Source organism: Rhyacophila brunnea, unplaced genomic scaffold (genome assembly GCF_057557595.1).
Source record: "Rhyacophila brunnea isolate RB1 unplaced genomic scaffold, BYU_Rbru_1.0 scaffold_12, whole genome shotgun sequence".
Taxonomy (NCBI): Eukaryota; Metazoa; Arthropoda; class Insecta; order Trichoptera; family Rhyacophilidae; genus Rhyacophila; species Rhyacophila brunnea.
Genome location: NW_028232774.1, coordinates 5,585,600 through 5,608,688, shown reverse-complemented (window position 1 = coordinate 5,608,688; position 23,089 = coordinate 5,585,600). Strand labels below are relative to the sequence as shown.

The following is a 23,089-nucleotide window of genomic DNA, read 5'->3' as shown; positions in this document are numbered from 1 at the left end:
GGTGCTGGTTAATTTTTTAAATTCAATTAACCGTACCATAATAGTTTAGGTTTGCTATGGGCGACCTGACAAAAATAGTGCACACTTTTTGAGGCATAATTATTTGTTTCCTTTGAATTAAGAATACGTAATTACAGATGGTGTTGGTTAGTTTTTAACCCTGCCTCACACAGCCACAATCGATAAAAAATATTCTTCTATCTATGAAATAATATCTAAAGTTAGGCATAATTTTAGAAATTTTATTGATAGATTAATATTTTTTGACTATTATCTATTATGGCTTGGTTTACGCAGAGCTTAATTGAATTTTAAAAACTAATCAACACTATCTACACATTATAGTCTTGGTTCAATAAAAACAAAATACATTTGAGTGACAAAGTTTAATGTGCACTATTTATGTTGGATCTTAACAGCCTACCTCCACCCTTCGTCACTGGTAGGAATGTTTCTGAGGTGTTTTCTAGTTAGGTATTATAATATTTTGTTAAAAATAAAAGACAAAATATAAGGTAGACATTTTTAATAAAAATATAATAAATATAAAAATACTAATTATAATAAGTAATACAAAATAGCAAATTTTTTTTCTTATTTTCCATGTTTAGCCGAGTAATATCTGACATTGTTATGGTTCGAGCCTCGGGAATATTTCGTGAGAAGAGCATTCACATTTAATTTTTCTGTAGTAAATCGCCTGAAACAAATATTTAAAAATTCAACTTCCATCCCAATAGTTCAAATATTTTAGATTAGATTTTTTTTTTGACCATGTCCCCGATCCTAATAAGATCATATGGGTCTCCACAGAGTGGAGGTTTGTATTAACTGATTTTGTTTTTACGAGAAATGGACGTCAGCCACTTGCTCAACCTATTAGGTCCATCATGGCCCCTTTTCTTGAAGCGGGCCCCCGGGCCAGGATCTTTGGCGGCTCCCCTACCCATCGCTAGGGTTAAAGGCAGTAGGACCACAGAATCGTTTTTTGAATGTTGTTTCAGGTGTATTTTTAGGGATTTTTTTGAATTGTTGAATAAATCCACTTGAATTAAAGTTTTGTTGGATATCGACACACAATAATCAAAAATTGCATCACACAACTAGACATTTAAAAAAATGAATATCAAGTAAAATAACGCCGCAGGTGTCTATTTTTACCATTAGAGCAACTTTCTGATGTGTGTTTATCTCACTTATCTGATCTACCATGCCGCCCCCCCCCCCCAGAGCCCGGGCCCCCAGGCTAAAGCCCTGTCAGCCATGAGGTCTATACCATTACTCAAACACAAAATTGAAAAACATGTGTGTGCCAGACACAGGATTCGAACCGGGACCCACGATAGTATATTATAATAAATATTCACTATTTAAGTTTGCCTAAATGGCCACTATACAGAGAGACTTATTTTACAAGAATCGGATGTTAATAATCCATCTGAGACTAAAATTCACCGTTGTAATGGTGGAAGAAAAAATTGAATATAATCAGAACAATCCATGTTGCAGATTCAAATTATAATTAATTTATTCAACTGCGATTCAGAAATGGAACTACTGTTTGTTACAGCAATATCGTTCTGTTCCAGAGTACGATAGAATATGGATGTTAATATACTTATTAACCATAACTGAATACTTACTCGATGTATGGAGCGATCTGTGATACTGTCCACTTTGGTTTTGTTTGAAAGAGAATTCGAAACCGTTCGCAAATGTTCTGTGGCAAGGAGTCCTCGTAAAAAGCCCAAATCACTTGAGGATTGGAGTCCAAGTCAATTAAAGCCATGCCATCGAGCATGCTTTCCTGAAAATAATATCACATGTTAACAATACTATAATACTTTTCTTGTGTCCATTTTTGGGATACTGACATGTCTCTGCTTTGGTCCACCTACTTTCATTCAAATAATACTTATTACTGAAAGATGTTAACATAAATTTTATTGTTTTTCAGCTCTACGTAAGTAACTCTAAGTTCTTGTTTACAGTGAATTATTAACTGATTAGTCTATGCAAAAACAAAAGTGGAAATTTGTGTTAACCCATTCTTCAACTGCACCAAACCTCTAGGTATGATATAACAAAACCTCGATGTGACTATTACTAAATCTTAAGGTCCTTTTAAATGTCAGTTCTGTTGAGGTTTCCGTTTTGGTCCGTTTAGTTTTGAAAAGGCCGTGTATTTAGACGATCAGTTGTCCGTTCAGTCGAGGTTACAGTTGCCAGGTCAGTTCGGAATCGGCGGTGTATATTTACGTATTTTTTATCCACTAAAAACGAATATTATTTTTATAATCGCTTTCTCTCTTCTCTTGGTTGGTGTAATGCAGTACCTATATTTATAGAAATTATAATATTTCAATGCAAATTAGAAAAGTAGTAAGTAGTAGTAGAAAAATATGGCAACATACTAATTTATACGTCAATTTAACTGGCAACTCTAAAAACGTATACAATAACTGAACTCCGTTTTGGTATCAGTCGGCCGCTTCAGTTTTGCATTTACACGTCAGTTTAACGGACAGCTCGACGGAAACGGAGACTGATTGGATAGCAAAACTGATCGTTTAAAAGCACCTTAACTGTTTTAAAAAATAAACAATGTTCTTAAAAACAAAATAAAGTTAAAATTTTACACAAACACAAAAAAATCCCATTTGCAAATCAGAACATCAGCCAGCACGTGTTAAAACTAATAAATGAACATTGTTTATCAATGGAATACGGACTGGAAATTTTGACTGTTGAATTAAGATTCGGATAATCAAGGTTTTGCTATACTCGTACAGTTTTGTGTTAATTTAAACTTTAAACTGTTTTCTGTTTATTCATTATATTATACTCATTTATAATTCAGTAGACCCTCGGTTATCCTGACCTCGATTTTCCGGATTTTAAATTATCCAGATTTCATTTTGATCAGTTTCATATGATGAGAAAAAGGACAATTCATTTTTATGGGCTCCACAGAGTGGAGGTTGTATTAATGCTGTATAAAAATGGCACAAGGCACCAGTGTTTGAGATGCTTTCCTCTTCCTTTCTCCCTGGAGTAGAGATTCAAAGCAATGATGGAAATACACATATATTTTTATTACGAGGAAGATGAAACCGACTGAATTTGCTCATTATAAGCGTTACTCGTTATATCAGAGAATAGGTATTTTTAAATGTGCGGTTACATAACACAAAAAGTCGCAATTCAAACAAAAATACACAATTAGAATTTTTCCCCGAAACAAGCATGGCATTCATAAACTACAAAAGAAGTTGTTTATTGTAATGAACGCTGGTAGGTACCTACTGACTTCACAAACCTTGGATTTTTTACATGGAATTTCAACTATGCATGGATACTTTTTCAATATTGTTGGTGAAAACACCAATTAGGTAGGTACTTAGACACTTAACTAGTGTCATAAATGTAATCCGACCCCGGCGGCATCCTAGTCCGGTCGGATTTTATTGCTGAGGGTCGAAATGTTTTTAAACAATCGACACATTAACAGTTTTAAGAAAATTTTTGACGATATTTTAGCTTGGTATATTCGATAAGGAGCTTGTTATAAAAGTGAATAAATGTATGGAGAAAATCATAAACTAAATTGTCAACGAATGTTTCCACATTACATCCGAGATCTCGCTATATCTGTGATCGTAATAACCGAGTTGAACTGTACTTGTATAAGGTCTGATCTTTCTATGTTGGAAATAGAATCCAAAACCTTCTGCTTATTAGAAGAAATAAGAGACAAAAATGTTCTATAAATAAAATATGAAAACCCTTTTACCTCAGCAATCATTCCTTCAGGTACCGAATCCTTCCACGCCTGCATGAAATCCTTCAGATTAAATTTCCCAGCACTCTTTAATAAAACCTGAGCTAAAAACCGACACACCTTGCCCTCCTTATATTTATAAAGTTGCTCTGAATCGACCACAGCACCTTTCTCCGTATAAAAATCAAACATATTATCTAAAATCACAGCAGGAACTAGTTCTTTCAGAGTTTCAATTGTTACTTTCTTGCTTATCTTATCCGGCTCCCAAGAATTTTCGTCAATTAAGTCTAGCATGTACGACACGATTCTGAATTCATATTCAAATGATAGTATCCTGTAGAATCCATCGATTTCCATGGCCTGCAGATTGTCGAGACCTTCAGATAATTCCTCATCCGACGCCTGAATGATGTCCTTCAACTGATGATGCGTCAAGAGCAACTTTTTATCAATGGAATATTCATATTCGGCTCCAGAATATCTGGTGCATTGAAGGAGGTCATTTAATTTTCCCAAGCGAGGCTTACACAGTCTCGGCTCATAATATGTATAAAACACTTTCAAAATGTCTTTGGGAACTAATTTCCTAGGTGATCTGTTTGCATTGTCAGATTCTGTGGAAGTATTTAAACTGGTGTCGGGAGATATCTGTTTTAGATCTGACGATTTGTTATGATTTTCTTCGATAGAGTTATCATTCATAGATTCGTTGTCAGGATTATTTGACTTAGTCTCTTTTCCCCACATCAATCCTGGTATCAGCAGTAGGCTATTAGACGTCTCTGCTTCTTTAATGTCGTATGTCCGGGTGGACGTGCAGAGAACTGCATTGTCACTTTGAGAGCCTACGAGAAAATAAAAAAAATAATGTATCACCAAAGGGTTTGACTATAGCAAAACGAAGCCTTATGAATTTTCAGTATTGAAACAGTTGATAGCATTTTTGGTATGATATTAGTGTGGTAGATTTGATTGCCAGAGCAAAATTAATCATCGCGACTTGTTTATAGCCAGCATCTTTGTTTTGACTTTTCGATATGAATGATAAATTAATTGTGATTGTCTATCTAAATATGGTCAACATATCTTTACATGTTCAACTAAATCATGCATGAATAATTATGATTCATTTTAACATTGAGAGCCATCGGACGATCCCTCTCCTACTTAATTCTTTTAGGATAGCCTGTTTCTTATTTTCATTCATCATAGCGGCATAATATTTAAAGTTAAAATAGGGCATAACAATAATAAAACTTTACAAAACTGACTGTTTTAGTGAATTTAAAATCGTTTTGAAATTTGTTTTGAAGGCTTGACAAATGTATCGGTTTGCAAAATCTCAGTCTGCAGATTACGACTACAAATTATTTCCAGATTTCTCTGATTGCAAAAAAAATCTGAGCAAGACAAAAACGTAAGGCTTGATAAAAATGTAATTCATCAAAAATATCAAATGAATTGAAAAAACCCACTTTTTGATGGATTAACTCCGTCTATGGCGAGAATATGTTGATAAGTCTAAAAACAATGATTCTCAGAGCAGCTTTTTGTAAGGTTGGTATTCTGTGATAAATCAGGAATGTTTTTAACCCTTTATAGGACAAATTTTTTTTTCAAAGATATTATGTGCTTAATTATTTTTTTTTATGTATTCTATATTCATTTTGATGAACAGAAGAAATATTTTTTTTTTGAAAAATATATAGTTTTTTCGTAATTATCAATTTCCCAGCGGTCAGTTTTCTGACCGGTGTCCATTTAGGTAAAAAAAATATTTGTTCTCGGATTTTTTTTTAATAAAAACACAGGTTTTTTAGTAAAAAATTATAATTTCATTTATTTCTGTAACAATAATAATTACTTTATTAATTTTATAGAAGTTTCTCAAAATAATAAACATTTCTAAGGCCTTGTTGGCTTTTTCTTTTGTTCAGATAATTGGTACGGCATAAAACACGGTATGCAAAGGGATACTTTGCAATTTGTTACTGAGCTTCGTATCACTTTCAGCGTAGTGCTGCAATAACCACATCTACGAAGTGTACATTTTTCAGGATAATGATTTGAATTGATATCGTCAAGAAATGGAGGTCGACCAACCCTTTTTCGTGAAGTAAAAGATCCTATCAGATCAGCCAACTTGTTTCTAAAGTGAAGATGTGTAATAGGTTTTTTTTCATTATCCAACACAGCTTGGTATTCTGTAATTCCTTCAAATAATCTCAGGAATGCGTCTTCACCCATGTCTTCAAGGTCTTTCGCACTAAAACCTCCGCTTCTCCCATTTTCCATACTCAGACAATAAAAAAAATATTTGTTCTGCAATATAGGCTTCTACTTATACATATAACATTCCACAACTATTTTATTTCATTCTGAGATATGTATTTCAAAAAATTATTACAGTTTGAATGAAAACATTTTAATGGAAATCATTTTTTCAAAGAATGACACATATCATCAAATAACTCGATAGCGACTAATTATCCACAAAAAATAACTAGTAATTGTGAAAGTTCACTATATTGTATGAAATTAGATGTATTGTGGTTTAGAAATTATTTTTAGTGTCTATATCATGGTTTCCCAAACTATGGGTCGCGACCCACCAGTGGGTCGCGACGAAAATATTGAGTGGGCCCTCGCCACTGTATACATGAATTAAAAAAAATAGGAAGTGATAAATTTGATATTTCATTCAGCTATTTATAATTCCTAAAAATTTAAATAAACTTAAGTTACGGAAAATATTGTGATAAAATAATAAAAATTTGAATTGCCAATGCACAGTCGCGGAATATCGCCAGCTAGCGCTGGAGCTAGCGCCAGCCATACTGACAGCTCAGTCGGCGACAGCGCGGCGAATGAAACACATGTCGTGAGCCCGTCCCGAGCAAGACGGATGGCTAATTGTTTTGCATCTAAGATGAACATACTCCAGTCATCTATCACTGTTAATAAATAACTTTGACGACTATTTTGATTTTGATTTGACGATAATTATCCTTGCCTGTTCGATGAAGCTATGAAAGTCCTCCTCCTCTTTACTACCTCATATCTATGTGAGGTCGGATCTTCGGCTATGGTTAACATTAAAACTAAATACCAAAATAAATTGGATATATCAAACTCACTGCGATTAAAAGTAACTAAAGTTGAAGTTGATGCTAAAACTGTAATGAAGGAAATTAAGAAACAAATACATCCTTCCCATTGAAATAACTTTGTAAAAAAATCTTGCAGGTGTAGGTATTTAAGTAATATTTTTTTTTTATTTAAGTTGTGTTTATTATTTCAACAGTCTTTCATTCATATTGGTAACACTTATAAAAAATATTTTTTTTATTTCAATTAGAACAAATAAGACAGCATTAAGTAGTTCCACGACTCGTCACTAGGGAATCTGAGCATTGCCAATATTTATGCCCTCTTTTCTCTAAGACAGCTAAGAGGTGGGTCCCAAGATTGGAAATTTTTGTTATAGATCTACCATCGTAAATCGGCAGCCGGTAGAATTTGAAACTAAAATTGTCTATCGAGGATAAATTTGTCACAAACGCCATTTAATTTTACAACATGTTTCTCGAATTATGGATTGCGCTTGCGTTTATTTAGCTCTCATGGCATCAAAATATCAAAATCACATTATATTTAGTGTTGATAAATAAAATATACCTACCTATTAAAAAAAGAGATCAACAAGTAAAAAAAGCTTTTTCCTTTTAAATAAGGAATGTACCTAATACATCATTTTATATTTGATATAGTATTTTAAAATCGAATGAGTGTTTGTTGCTAATTTAGGTAGGTACGCTGTTTTTCTTGCTCGCAAGATTTTTATTGTTTGTATATTTGAAAACACAAAGAGCATTTTAGATTATTAATAAACGAATGTGACCTTTTAATATTTGACATTATTCGATAGCTACTTAGCACCAATTATTTGGTAAGTATTTAAAGTAAGCTATATTTTAATAAAATCAACAACGAATTATGTCTCCACGAAGAAATTAATGTAGACATCCGAAAATAACTCCGGGCGATTGGGCGTTATGACAAATTTATTCCAGACTGAGTCAAATGTTTGCATTTTGAAACGTCAGCGAGCAGAATTCGGGTTATATATTGTGTTATTGAAAATACAGAAGAAATAAGTATAGTGCATAATGGAAAGTAGTTCTAAAACAGTTCGTGGAAATGTCAGAGACATCATTCTAAAAGTATGACAATTCTGCGATGACGAAAAAGGACAAAACGAAATGATTATTTATATCGATAATGGAATACAACGGCCAGCCGCCATGACAGTTGAAGATTTATTTTCAGTGTTACCAAGTTGCATTTATTTTACAACGCAAGTAATTTCTTATTTTTTTTAGTTTTGTTCAAAATTATGATATAAATAAAAATTAATGTCGGATAGCAATATAAATGAATACTTACTTATTATTTGTGTATGTAAACGGATTTATAAAGAAATTTAGTATATTAATTAAACTGACATTTACAAGTTTGAATTCCATAATATGACCTCGACTGGTTTTATTTTTACTGTAAATGGTCCTAAGAGTGACACAGAATCGGATGATAGTCTATCTGGAATTGAACCATTATAGTAGTTATATAATTTCTACATTGTTTGTGTAATTTATAGTTATCGTGTTTCATTAAAAATTCCATTTATGTTGATACTATTTTACTGTCTTTAGAGTTAATTTAATTTTCTTTCGCTTTTTTTATTATATTTTTTTAAAATATACACAATACTACTTTATATTTTCCAATTTCTGATTTTTCCAACTATGCATTTCTTCCTCATGGTTATAAAAAAAGTAACACGTTTTTATTTTGATTGTGTTAATTTTTTATTTTAGGGCTTGCGCAGACAGAGAGCGGTCGGAGTTCTGCGTTCAACCGACCGTTGACCGCTAACGTTCAGGGACAGCAGACAGGTGGCGGTCAACAATAAGCGTTCCATTTGTTTACAAACGTTGTACTGACACAAGCGCTGCATAATGCGACACCGCTATATTCCGACTGCGAGTGGAAGTGAGAAAGCACCGCTGTTGCGTACTCACTCCCCCGTGTGGTTTCGCTCTATGTTGTGTGACTGCTCAAATTCCTATGACGGGACTGGACGGGAGGTACGGCGTTCTTTGTAATTCCGGGCATAGAACTCCAGAACTCTAGCGTTCCAATTGACCAGCGCGGTCTGACCGCCGGCTGTGTACCCATACAGTATGAAGTCCATACAGTACAAAGAACGCCGAACTCCGAACGCGGAACGCAGACCGCCTGACCGCGCTCTGTCTGCGCAAGCCCTTAATAATATTTGTACATAAATCTACTACCAATAAAAAATTACAAATTACCATTTTTTGTTAGTTATGGCAACATTCTCAATGTCATACTAGCGCCCTCGCTGAAATGCCAATTTATGATGGTAGATCTATAGATGGGTCGGAGCCCAGTCAACTTTGGGAACCACTGGTCGATATTATGTAAATCAAAAAGGGTCCAAATTATACAATTTGAGGTTAGATTCTCGACATGCCACTCAATAATTTTATATTATTTAACTATAACACATACAAATTGTAGGTGAAATACAAAAAACTATATATTTTTATGTATAGTATAAATGTACATACATTGTTTTCAGTAAACAAGTCACAATTTTCGAAAAACAAGAACTTAAAAACACTGTTGTTGAAAAACTGGCAGCTATCATGTCGCTAAATGGACACCGGTCAGATAACTGACCGGGACACATTTTTCGTAATCTACTCAATATGTGCAAACTTTAGGGAGATTGGTCAGATTCAAGACCTCTGTGCGTTATCTGAGAATGATTAAAACCCATAAGAGTGATTATAACTTGTAAAATTATAGAAATATAAACCTTAATGTTGCCGGTCTCAAAACTATCCGTTTTTCGCTTATGACTTATAAAGGGTTAAATCTCAGTTTGTTGAGAATTTACAAGCATTTTACTAAAATTGAAAATCATATAATCTCATTTGGCTGCCCTTAGAATTGATATTTTTAGACTTCAAGATCTTTAGATCAACATATTCACGTCATACACGGAATTATGGCCATTAAAGTTGAAAATATTATATTATGTTTCTTTACAGAAGTCAACGAATAAATTAAACGTTAAATGATCGTTTGCTATTGAATCTTCCCCACTAGTATTTTTTAAGGTACGAGCTCAATATAGAAAGAGGTCATCGCCACCGGTGAGGGGAAGGTTTCATACCTTTAAAAACAACGGTGCCACCTTTGGTGAGTTCTTCGAGGAGATGCTGATCGAGCTGCAGGAACTTGAGGTTCTCAAAGGCGGAGTTTTCTTGAGGAAATGTGAGCACCTGCGTTACATCAGTTAGCTCTGACTCGTGAAGCTTTGCATGTTTAATCATATCCCTCACGTCTGACGAGCTTCTTTCGTAACTGAAACTTAAAATACTTGTGATGACAAATCGGACATTGTTGCGTGCAATTTTGATAGTCAACAGTTTCGGTTGTCTTCAGCGTGAACGGACGTAACGACGTCATATTAGCAAATAATCCCAGTGAACAAATGCTACTTCGGTCTATTGAGATATTTTTTAAGTCACGCCTACTACCTCGTCAAAGTAAATGCACGCGTTACATGACACGTGTAAAGCCTGTGCTCACCCACGCCTCGGAAACCTGAACATTAACTGAATGAGTCCTAAATATTTTGAAAGAAAAATTCCCTGTTGAATTTATGGACTAATAATCGCCAACATTTGGAAAAGATACAATGCACTATGCTCTACGCTCTAGGCCTGCACACAGATTGCAGTGCAGTTCAGCCAATTAAGATTGCAGGACAGGTTGCGAGAGTAATTTCTACTAAGTTTTTACTAAGCGATTATTTAACCATAGACTAATATACTTTGTGCTTACTTTAAAAATACTTACAGTGAAGAATAATTTAATAATGTTGTGTTGCCAGTATTAAAAATTATAGTAAACCAAAAACTAACTATTGATCAGCTTGATGGGTGGCTACACTAAAAAGTATTCCCTCATATTTCCTTACTTCATTTCCTGAATGAGCAAGATTTGTTCTCGAGTTAATGATGTAGGTAACACACCATTATAAAAAAAATATTTATGAGTAGGTAATTACAAACTCCAACTGAAATTTTAATAATATTATCTTTATTATATTATGTTATTTTTTCATTAAAATTAAAGGTACAGACCTACACACTTATCTGAAGAATGGGATGGGAGAGTCACTGTCGAAAACTACCCAATCAAGACTGGTAACTGGACAAAATCTGACATTCGAATGAAATTTTCAAAATGGCGTCCAATGGTAGTTTGTAGTTCCATTTTTGGCCATTCTACAGATAAGTTTGTAGGTCTGTGTAATCATAATGCATGTATTGACAAAAGAATAATTTTAAAAGATGCTATAATCAAATCAAAATATGGCTTTATTCTTAATTTAAAATGATATGTAACGTTTACAACATATCTTTCCTGAAAAGTCTACAGATTGTTCAGGCGTAAGCTCTTATATTATAATATTATATACTCTAATTTCATATGACCTTTACAAGGTTTGCGGGCCCTTTTTTTCATACATTATCAATAATGAAAATAGGATGAAGATAACAGGCTGTTCGACTTTTCCGCTCCGAAAACATGTGACGATCTTCACGTTGTCCATGGTCACGCCTGCGCACGGCGCAATAAAAAACACAACCTCAAAATTTCTTCTAGAAGTGACAGCGAACGATCGAGCGTAGCGTAGTTGTGTAATCGTGTTGTGTATCCCCAAAAACGTCTAGTTCACCGCTTAGCGGATTAAAATAGTGAATTAGAGACAGTCTGCGAAGATGACTTCGATATTCAGCGATTTCAACTTCGGCCAAAAGAGCGATGACGACAATAATTCTGGCTCTACATCCAGCAAAGGGGGCACGGGAAATCTGTCGCCCCTATCACCCTACCTGAACTTTGACCCACACTATATTCCAAAAATGCAGCCCGAATTTATATACCCAGATGAAAATTACAAAGCTCACACGACAAAGAGAACGTCTGTTGCATTACCGCAGATAGGCGCCAGTTGTATTATCGGTGCTGGTATGTCAAAGAAATAAAACCAACGTACATTTTTCACACTACAAAGTACACCAAAACCGTAATAAACTTCTAAATTTAACATGATTAAACATATCATGACATACGTTTGTTGATTACTTGCTTCTAAATCAGTATATTATGTCAGAAATTGCTAGTAGTCTGTAGGTAAGTGTTAAAAATAAACAACTCAAATAAGCAAGTAGGTTTTTGAATGCTGGCACATGAATACGTGTTGCTTTGCAATATGCGCCAATTATTGCGCATAATAAAATTGTAAACAATAATTACAAACTATTTACTTTATTGTGTGAATATTTTGACTCTTAAGTAAGTGTGTATGGCACACAACTGATTTGTGTGCTTGTAGGTATCCTAAATCTTTAAATTATGTACATTTCTGTTTGACCTATAAGCGATATGTTACCAAAGTGAATGCAAAATGTGTCAGTCGTTGGCTTCCAGTCATCACTGGAAGTAGCATAATATACTGGGATCCATAAACCCATACAACCAATTAATGTAATGACAATAGATTGTTGGTGTATAAGCCAGGTAGTTCAAGTTCATGTTATACTATCTTGTATGCAGATGGACAAAAATCTAGCTTCAACATTACTTGTTTTTTTAGCTAGGCTCTACAATCTAGCGTAGAACTTGTGGAGGTTTTTATTACAGATTTTTTTACGAGGAGTGGTTAGCATTGGCGGCTTAATCCGGAAAAAACTAGCAGGTCAATTTTGAATATATTATTTTAATTTGCCTTTTCTTTGTATACTGAAAAGACGTATTGCAAATTGACTTTTTATACATTATAGAATAAGTGCTAGAAATTGTTATAGGTAGGTACCTACTTACCCTTCAAAAAATGTCCGTTTTTCATAACGCCAACCCATCGTTAACCGAAATTGCACACAACGCGTTATAATTTTTTGTAAATTAGGTCCACTTTTCTTTCTTTGCTTTTTGAAAAATCATCAATCACACGATTATAAAAATTGTCTATTTTTCCCACATATTTTTTTTCAATACTGAGCATTGCAAGAGCGGTCAGTCTATCCTGGCCCTATTGCGTAGAAAGGTTTTTATTCTTTTGAGAGTGGAAAAACATCTTTCACTTTCAACTGTTATCATTGGTATGACGCAAATAAATTGGAGAACTTTGATCGACTCGGAAAATGTTTCGTTGAAATTATTGCTGAGTAAAAAATGTAGAAGAGAAACTGCACTATTAGCGCCATGCAAATCATCTCGTTGATAAAACACCAATAATTCATTTTTTAACTTGATTATGTTTATTTCTTCTAACAGTTTTACCTAATTTACTTGACGTGTGGGAAAATTATTTTTAAAATCAGTGTAATTTTCTTTATTGAACAAATCGGATATAATGAGATGATCGTTGGATGCGAATCGTGCTTCCATTTCCATTATAATTGTATCACAGACTTCAATTGCTACTGCGTGCGTACTAACTGCTTCACAAAAATGTTATAAATCACTAAAAACCAAACGTTGTGTGTATATGCAATAACTGCACCAAAAACTCCTTACATATGATTAAAATAACCAAAGGCATTCGTCAAAACCTGTCAACGAATCCGAACCGCATACACAGTTGCGTCTTAAGACCAATTATCTAGTGAATTCTAGTCAGTGTTATCATTCTGTTTCATTTAATTAGGTGAAAAAATCTTTTGTCTCACACTCGGGCATTGCCGATATTACAGTAATTCACGCACCGTTACAAGCTTCGATCTCGTATTTTGTGTTATATCGATCTCTGTCTTATGTATGAGAAATGAGAGAGAAAATTTTATAAAAATATTCAATTTGGGTCAATTTTCAGACTGCCGGCGAACACAATATTTTGTTCGGGGAATTATCGCCCAAACAAAAAAAAGCCCAATAGACAGGGTCGACACAATATCGCGCGCCCTATAATTTCAAATCCACCGATTATTATTAATATTATTATATATGACATTGCACATATTATTAATATTATTATGTTGATTGTAAGGTATTTATTTTGGCAGGTCAATGACCGAATGACCTAAGCAAGAGCCGCCAGTGGTGGTTAGCCATTTACTCAACCCATTGTATTAATTTTCTGGGAACATACCTACATTGTAAAAACATGTGGTTTCGATCCCCTGTGGGTTGAGAGGCAGGTGATCGTTCCATTATTCTACCATGACCACTAGTATAATCGCTATGGCTACATTTGGTTACTTCATCTTCCACTTCACTTCAACTTTTTAATTCTGGTTTTAACACTGAGTAGTTTGGCGCATGCTTTAGGTGGAAAGCGTGTTATGCACCGAGGCAACTTTACTGTCTACACTTGTCTTCTACGTCAAATAGTTTTCAATTTTTCACGGGAAGTAGTGTTGTCATACTTTTATAATGCTGATTTTTTTAATACAAAGATGTAAAAAATATAGTATTTTGAAAAACTATAGTACACAGAACATTTATCATTTTTGAATCCTTCAAAATTATAGTATTTTACAACGTTTTTATTAGCTTGTATTCTTATTTGTCCGGTGGTTGTTTATCCAGTACAAATCTTGCAATCGATTTTTAACTAACTTTCCGACTAGCTGGACATTTGAAACCTTTAGAATATATCAGAACACGATGCCAATGCATTCTTTTAATACTTTTAGCCATCTTTAAGTAGAATTGAATTCATTTTCAGTTAATTCTGTTTTGTATGAAAAGTTATTTCGGAAGAAATCTGTAATCTAATCCACTATTATTGGTTGCTAAGTGGGTGGTCCTAGCAACTAAATTATTAATATATACTTACGTGCGTTTATGGAAATCAAAATGCCATTTCAGTATTCTATATTTGTTTGTTTGTTTGTTTTTTATTTACTTCATATCAAGTACAAGTTTGAACATATTGAGCATAATAATTGAACAGAAAATTTACTATTATACATTTTTGGCGGAATCATTCGGTTGGCGACACTGGGTCGTGATGTTGAACAGAAATCAGTCAGTGGTGGAATTTCATGCGTTAGCACTTTCATCATGAAAAACAGCCGTTTAGAAACCGGTTTGAGGCATTCAATGCGCAGGCTACGCATGCACTGCGATGTGTTCAAGCAAATGAAAAAATGCCCGAATGTAGATAGGACTTATTACAATATGATAATATCAGATATTGTTTCCACATTTTCAAGCTCTCTTGTTAGTAGTCCTCTATCGTATCATACATTGTATCTAATCTACTACATCTGAGTATCTCACGTTGCTATCAAATTAAATGTAGAACACTCCACATTGCAGAAATTAGCACACTTTAAATATTTATTTCATTAAGCATTAAAGAAATAGTTTGTGTTACTAATCACACCAAAGTGGTTGGATGTTTTTCACATGTCAATTTTAAACAACTGTCACATTATTGACATCAAATGGTGTATTTATTTATTGATATATTGTTTATTGGCAAACAACAAATAATTAAAAAAAAAAAAATATCAAAAGAAATTACGTTGAAAATAATGAAAATTTTCTAAATAATTCTTATGCATGGTAATCATCAATCGGTATTTAAAAAATTCAACAAACAAAAAAGTATGATCCAAACAAAAAAGTATCATGATCCAATGGTGACAAAAAAGTATTAATACTGGTATAATATAATATCAGAAGAAAAATATCTATACTTCTATCAATACCTTTTTAACATCTCTAATTGCATCCTGCTAAAGGCCAGTAGCCAATCTATACAAATTAGGCACTTGTTGAATTATAAGTTATGAGAAAATGTCAATTGGTCTCAAGTATCATCTACTTGTGTAGAAGCTTGTGCTCAATTTCGAAGTGATATCTTGTTACTTCCGTTGGCACGATGCTTCACATTGTACAGACCCTCAAGGTTCAATCTTAACAACTGTAATAACAGTTCCACATCAGTATTCTTTATTCATTTGTCTATAAAAATATGGAGGATAAAAAAGGCTGATCTGCTATGGTGCTGGGACGTTTAATTATACCAATACCCATTGTGAATATTGGTGGCATAGTGCCAGAGTACCTTGAATTCTGCATCTGGTAAATTCACTTTGATATGTATTTGGTTCCAGTTTTTCATAAAGAAATCTGTCTTGACAAATTGTAATTTTTAACACTTTGTAAAGTTGTAAAACAATAATATTATTACCAATTTGTTATCAAGTCGGGGAAGTGGAGGTCACAAGTGGTTTTACTGGGTAATTTTCTAAGCTTGCACCTCGTAAAACTCCTCGCGACCTCCGCACGCCGCTTCCTGTGGTCTTTTTTAGAACATTTGGTAAAGTTACATAAATGACAAGTGATTTTAATGGATTGTTTGTTTGCAGGTCTTGGCGGTGCAGCGGGCTTATACAACGGATTAAAAGCGACCACCCTTGCAGGACAGGCGGGCAAAATTAGAAGAACACAAATCCTCAATTATGTTATGAAACAAGGTACATAACTAACTGAGTCTAGGATCCTATACCTACTTAGAATAGTTTTAGTCATACCGGCAGGGGTGTTCTAACTAGATAACACGTTGGCTTATCCAAAATAACGCAATTATCGCTCAGGCTAATTCTGTATGGCTGTTGTAAATTACAAGTTGACACTTTGCAGCCGCTGCACAACCATCATGCCACCGGCATCTTTTATATTGTGTCACTTTGACATTTGCTCAACCTAAATAAAGAACTGAAATTATGTTTGTGATATACATATCTCAGTTAGTTTTATTGTTGTGTTATATAATATTGCATTTGTAATATATATTTATTACATTGTACAAAGTTACATTGTCTTCGCAAATTGTTGAAAATATTCTGTGTAATCAATGACATTTTACAGTTAGCGAGCGTGTAATACGCCAACTTTGACTTGGCACGGTGATGCTGGTGTCGCAATATTATTGTATAGTTTACAATATCGCTGCACCTCAACATGTAATTGTCATCCGCTATCTCACTTTAAGTAGGTAGCGCGGCAATCGGGACCCCATTAAAAAACGTCATGCCTGACATTTCATGTCCTGGGATAATTAACCCTTGGAATACGACATAGCATATTTATTAATTTTGGAGTTAAGTGATATGTTGAATAGCCTTGCTGGTCATTTCATTATTTATTTTTGTTCAAGACCATTTAGTGTTTATTTGAATTTTGAAAATTTATGGAACTTATATGAAAAATTCTTGTATGAATCAGAAACTCAATTTTGAAAGCCTACGTCATTTTATTATTTTTTGTCAATTTCTCACTCTGCTTTTCACATAGCTACCCATTATTACACAAAACAGTTCAATGTGCGAGAATTATTATTTTCATTATAAATAAAATTGTGTTGCCTCAATAAAGTAAAATCTACTTTAATATTTAATAATAATCGTGTATCGCTTTCCAGGTTCGGCCACAAGTTGCACATTAGGAATAATCGCATCGTTCTACTCGGTAGTGGGCGTTGGCGTTTCATATGCCCGGGATAAAGAAGACTCGTTTAACACTTTCCTAGCGGCCGGAACCACAGGGGCCCTTTACAAAAGCACCGCCGGTGCCAGAGGTTCGGCTCTGGGAGCCGCGGTGGGCGTCGCCGTGGCCGCTGTTTACACCTTAGCTACATCTGCCGACGACACGGCCATCTGGGGCAAGTTCAAGCGCTTACCCATGTGATGAGATCAGGAATTTTTTAGTGCTCTGTTTACACAGTATGGATTCTGTTGATAGTGCTATATTAAATGTTATTAAGTGTTTTTGTGTTTCCGTTACTTTGAGTTTTAGCTAAAGTATAATACGCCAATAGTCACTACTATTTTTGTTACAATTGAATAATGGACATTATTTCACGTTGGGAGAAAAATATCTAAAAAGGCATGACCGCTTATTTTGTAGTGATTCGCTAATTTTCAAATATTACTTAAATAGGTCAATCGAAGATATGGTATACCTACCATATATAATTGTTATAATTACAAGAATGTCAATAGATAAACATTTTCTAACTAACAGCATAGATTAATCTATGTACAGTAAGTAAAAAACTGCAATCGACTGCTCAAATTAGAAATGATAAATGCGCAGAAATAAATAAATAAATGATGGATCCAAAGTCGTACATTAATACATTAGTAATTTTTCATAGAAAAACACTGCTATTTTCTTCCCACTATGGTGAATTCTCTCGGCTGTATCATGACTAAAAAATTTTATTTCACATAAACATTAATAATTTTTATATACCTAGTATGCTAGTAGTCAACCATAATAGTTTTAAAAAAAAAGTAGAAATATACGTTAAGAATATGCATCTAATATGAAAAAATATTTGTGCATTCAAAATTGATTCTTGTAGTTTACATCAAAAGTTTAAGGTGTAAGAAATAAGCCATGGTTTTTACGGGCTAACATAACATGCCCTTGTAGGTGTTGTACACGGAACAGTGAAGAATTAAAAATTCTGGGTAGAAACATCAATCACATTTCATGAATAGATCGGGAGGAAATATTGTACCGCATTGAATGTGGTTGATTTTTCAAGGCTTAAATCGATTATCCAAAAAAGTAAATCAATATGTTTAGTATTAGATGGAGTGAGTACAAGCTAAGCTTTCTGAAGACTTTTTGGGGCATGGATACGTTCAGTCCATGTTTATAACTTCTCGATATAAAGTGTCTTAAGAGAGTTAAGAATTACGTATTGATGACTTTGTATAGTATTTCTTCCAAATTATACATTATCATGCCACTAATTGTGTGTTTATCTGATGTTTCATTGTAAATAAAATATTATGTACAATATTATGACATGTTCATAAAAGAAATTGAAATCTGGGTTTGTTGTTTTATTTTTGTGTACACCTCTATTCTTAAGACGATACATCAGTGAAACGGCAAATAATTTTCAACTATAGGCGCGACGAAATTTTGGACTCGCTGGCATTCGGAGAACGAACGTCGAAGTGTCAATACGTCAATTTGTTTCGTGATGGCGACGGGGGTATTAATTCTTAAATCGTGTAAAGATGACTAAAAACGTTACCCATTTACTTTAAAAAGAAAACATGTCAATGAATATATTATTATTGTTACTAATAGAACAATAAACAGAACATTAAATGGACGCATGTTGGATTTATATGAAAAATTATATTTCGTCGGCATGCATAATTTTCACCCGCGACCCGTAATCCGCGCATCTCCTAGCCACTATCTTTTTAGACCTTGCCTCAACTGAGGTATAGCCTTAACTTGTTAATTATTTTTTATCATGAAAATTTTGTAACTAGTATCAAGGATAAAGTTTTTGTATATGGTAAACATTTTCCATTAGGTGGCCTGCTGCTACAGAAATAATAATGCAGACGATTTGGTGCCATCAATTGTACAACAGGACATCTGGGCGCTGCACAGACATGCAAGTCCAATGTTATATCTACCTAAATGGTAGTTACAATGATTCCTGCTGACGATGTGCTTTTTGTTCTAACGGACTTTATTACTTACAATATACCAGTGGCGATGCCCCCTTGAGAGCGCTGGTGCGGTGAACACCTACCCACTCAATTTATGGGAAACGATTTTTTTTTTAAATAAGTATTTCATTTATATTTGATTTATTAAAAGTGTTTTGATCTATTACCGTAGTCATTAATTTATATACAAAAACAAATTCTAATAAGTATGTGTTTTTAACCGGCTATTTTAAATATAATATACAATGTTCATGTTCACGCGTCGCGCTGGCATCGTCCTGTGTGGTTTTGTTTTGCCAAATGCAATGCTATTCAGGAGCGCGTTTCCTCGATCGCCCGAGCAATCATGCCTTGTAATGAGAATGAGTGCGACAGCAATAATATTCGTCTGTAGGTGATAGCGTGAGATGGCAATACTTCTGCGAGCGCCACTCACTGTCGCCAAGGCGCGTTCCGTTCTCGAACCGAATAAACGTATAACCAAAAAAAGACTTTGTCTACGAACATTTTCACACACGGTTTATACGTTTGAGTTGTGCGAGCCGCTCAAGGCTCGTAAGACGCCCAGTAAAACCTCCCGAAAGCGGATTCATATTATTAATAATTATTGTCTGTTATTTACAGCTTGGATATATTTTATAATGCTGATGTTGCCTCAGCATTATTAACCGGTTAAGTGCCCAAAGCGTCTTTGGACGCCCTAATTACACCAATTCTTATGTTAATTACTATCAATTAACTAATTGCGGCATAGAAAGGATTAAACATTATAATAGAAAAAAATCTTATTGACACATTTACGAAAACGGTTTTTCTATTAAACTTAATTATTTGCACTATTCCGATGACATCAGTGGAAAGTGAATGATGTTTTTCCACACTCAAATGGATCAAGTATTTTAGCTAGCAGAAACACCATTACGCAACCAAGATTGAAGGCATTACATATGCTCAGTATCCAAAAAAGAATGAATTTGTGTCGATGAAAAACAGAAGAATGGATTTTTCATACAGATGAACAATAACATAAGTACTTTAAAAAAAAGTGAACTCCCAGTAAAATAACTCACCGATCGCCACTGCAATATACTGCTTTATAATTTAAAGAATATATATCGTCGGTGTTTTGTAAAAAGGGCGAATCAACCATTTTGACGAAATCGAGATTTTAATGAAAATACAATATGTACCCCACTAGCTTTGTTGTGTGAAAACGGCGAATTTTTATCTCCACAGGAAAGTACTTAAAAATGATAATCAACTAAAATTAAATTAAAATTACGAAATAAAAAGCAAATGTGACATATTAAGCCTTTTAAAATATTATATAATAATACCTATTATAATGACAGTATTCTTTCTAAGCTTTATTATAAGCTTGTTAGATATTTATAATCATCTACAGGTAAAAAACAAATAAATGTCAAATGTTAAAAATCCTCCTGTAAAGTAGCATTTTGGTTAATTCGCCCTTTTTACAAAACACCGACGATATGTTTTACGATCAGAGTTTAATGCAGAACTATTCTAACTCATATTCGAACATTTTTAGAAGAGAATTACTTTAGAGAAACGAATTACTTCGATTATTTATAATAATATATACATCATAATTTAGTAGACCTGTTGGTGAAAAAAATGTGGTATAAATTTATAAGTAATTAGTAACTTGAATATGCCGATTCAAAGAACACGTTTTGTAAAATATTTCAAATGTGAGTTAGAATCTGCATTCAGCTGACGATATTGAAAGAAACATTACAAATCATGTGATTTTTCAACAACCATAATGGTTGTACCTACTGCATATTGAAGAATGTAAAACTCTGTTCATAGTATTGCCCTGGAAAAGAGATCCTGGAATGATGTGTAGTCAGACCAGATAATATAATCTACAAAAGCTTGAAAATCCGATTCTTTAGGGATTTTTATCAATTGGCAAGAAAATCTAAACAATAATTACAATATAAAAATAACTTTTTATAATACCACGTTTTTAAATTTTCTGTTGAATCGTATAAACTTGACAATTATATGTATTAATAATTTAGGACAAATAAGGCAATTGTCAAGAAATCATTTTTTTGCTATTTTCCAACAAAAAAATAGGTACCTACTGTTCGGTTATGAGGAATACAGCGGAAAACACATTTTGAAAATACCCGATATACTGGATTATTTGTTAGTTTGGGTTAGTTTAGGTTGGGTTAGGTTAACCTAACAAATAATCTAGTATATCGGCTATTTTCAAAATGTGTTTGCCGCTGTATTCCTGATAACCGAACAGTAACAAAAAATATAGAATACTGAAATGTAATTTTGATTTCCACAGTAACGCACGTATATATTAATAATTTAGTTGCTAGGACCACCCCCTTAGCAACCAGTAATAGTGGATTGGATTACGGATTTCTTCCGAAATAACTTTTCATACAAAACAGAATTAACTGAAAATGAATTCAATTATACTTAAAGATGGCTAAAAGTATTTAAAAAAGTTCTGATATATTCTAAAAGTTTCAAATGTCTAGCTAGTCGGGAAGTTAGTTAAAAATCGATTGCAAGATTTATACTGGATACACAACCACCGGACAAACAAGAATACGAGCTAAGAGTAAAGCTAACATGCTAAAAAGGGGATTCAATTTGATTCTGGACGAAAAAATTTTCATTGGAAAATAAAAATTCACTAGAACCTAGCAGAAAGATTTATATGGAATATTTGTAAACATGTTTTACCTATTAATGTAAAAAGGTTAGAAACACAAAGCTATTAATTGAAACTGCATACATTATGTTAAGGTAACCCAGTCGTGTTATTATTTGATATTATATTATTTATGAACGTTTTTAAATAAGAAAATATCGAATAATTTTCCCGCTCTAGGATCGAAACAACGTTAAGTACAGTACGAATTTGACAACAAAATTACGCTAAATTTAAAACTATTGACGATAAATATTAAAAAACAGTCAAATTAAATATATCACCTCTCATCCATTCTTCCTTTTTGCTCGGTAAATGTTGTAAAACACTTACTATTATTTTTAAAAAACTTTAATCTAGATTGACATAAACTTTTTGGTTTTATTCGTCCCTACACTTTGACAGCTACACGCACACTTGACAGTTGGTACGACCGTCACTAAAATGATAATGAATTCAGTATTTGCATACTTTTACTAAAATTAGATGAATCACCTGCTAAAAATGCAATAACATTATTATTTGATGAAATCCGTAAAAAATATGTTTTTTAATATTGTATTAAAAATCGAAAAACGATAAAAATAATGAAATGTATGTAGGTAGGTACTTATTTATTTTAATTACAACTTACTTAGGTAGGTAATCAAATTTCAAAAAAGTACCTAGGTAGGTACCTATTATGAAAAATTTGGAGTTGGATGTACCTAGGTATTATGGAAATTTGGATGGTGAAAAATATTATTTAACTAAAATCTGACGAACTGGTTGGTGATGGAACTCATAAACTGGCCAGTGACCGATGCTCGCACACGGCGCTACTGAAACCTAATAATCTCATAACCTCAAACTGTCAAACCCATTGTTTTTCCTACTTCATTCTAAGCCTTTTTCGTGATATCTTTACGGGAATATTATGGCAGCATGTAATTATACAGGCAGGAGTATTTCTCAACATGTGCCACGTATTTTAAATTGAACATTGGAAGA

General features: G+C 33.5%; 2 protein-coding genes across 4 annotated transcripts; one reads left to right on the top strand and one right to left on the bottom strand.

The window, feature by feature from the left end:
* Positions 1-511: 511 nt before the first annotated feature.
* On the bottom strand, positions 512-22,518 carry LOC147077689 (sister chromatid cohesion protein DCC1). Of its 3 annotated transcripts, none has more exons than XM_085960636.1 (5): positions 22,384-22,518; positions 10,050-10,246; positions 3,794-4,629; positions 1,644-1,807; positions 512-700 (listed from the first exon to the last, which is right to left on the bottom strand). In XM_085960636.1, exons 1-5 carry the CDS (start codon positions 22,392-22,394, stop codon positions 595-597), a joined length of 1,314 nt encoding a protein of 437 aa, XP_085816762.1. In that variant the 5' UTR covers positions 22,395-22,518; the 3' UTR covers positions 512-594. The 3 variants fall into 3 exon arrangements, with proteins under 3 accessions (XP_085816762.1, XP_085816763.1, XP_085816764.1); XM_085960637.1 differs by having other exon boundaries at positions 10,050-10,240; XM_085960638.1 differs by lacking the exon at positions 22,384-22,518 and adding an exon at positions 11,380-11,428 and having other exon boundaries at positions 10,050-10,240.
* Positions 11,545-18,751, top strand: Tim23 (translocase of inner mitochondrial membrane 23). The gene is made up of 3 exons (XM_085960639.1): positions 11,545-11,917; positions 16,273-16,380; positions 17,328-18,751. The coding sequence occupies exons 1-3, from the start codon at positions 11,668-11,670 to the stop codon at positions 17,591-17,593; spliced, it is 624 nt and encodes a 207-aa protein (XP_085816765.1). The 5' UTR covers positions 11,545-11,667; the 3' UTR covers positions 17,594-18,751.
* Positions 22,519-23,089: the final 571 nt, after the last annotated feature.

What these genes read in the sequence shown, in the direction of transcription:
- Tim23 (XM_085960639.1), top strand. Translation starts at nt 11,668, where the DNA reads ATGACTTCGATATTCAGCGATTTCAACTTCGGCCAAAAGAGCGATGAC. An exon ending in CAGTTGTATTATCGGTGCTG is followed by an intron (nt 11,918 to 16,272) that starts GTATGTCAAAGA and finishes GTTTGTTTGCAG; the next exon opens with GTCTTGGCGGTGCAGCGGGC. An exon ending in CAATTATGTTATGAAACAAG is followed by an intron (nt 16,381 to 17,327) that starts GTACATAACTAA and finishes ATCGCTTTCCAG; the next exon opens with GTTCGGCCACAAGTTGCACA.
- LOC147077689 (XM_085960636.1), bottom strand. An exon ending in TGGCACCGTTGTTTTTAAAG is followed by an intron (nt 4,630 to 10,049) that starts GTATGAAACCTT and finishes ATTTTCTCGTAG; the next exon opens with GCTCTCAAAGTGACAATGCA. An exon ending in CTGAAGGAATGATTGCTGAG is followed by an intron (nt 1,808 to 3,793) that starts GTAAAAGGGTTT and finishes TATTATTTTCAG; the next exon opens with GAAAGCATGCTCGATGGCAT.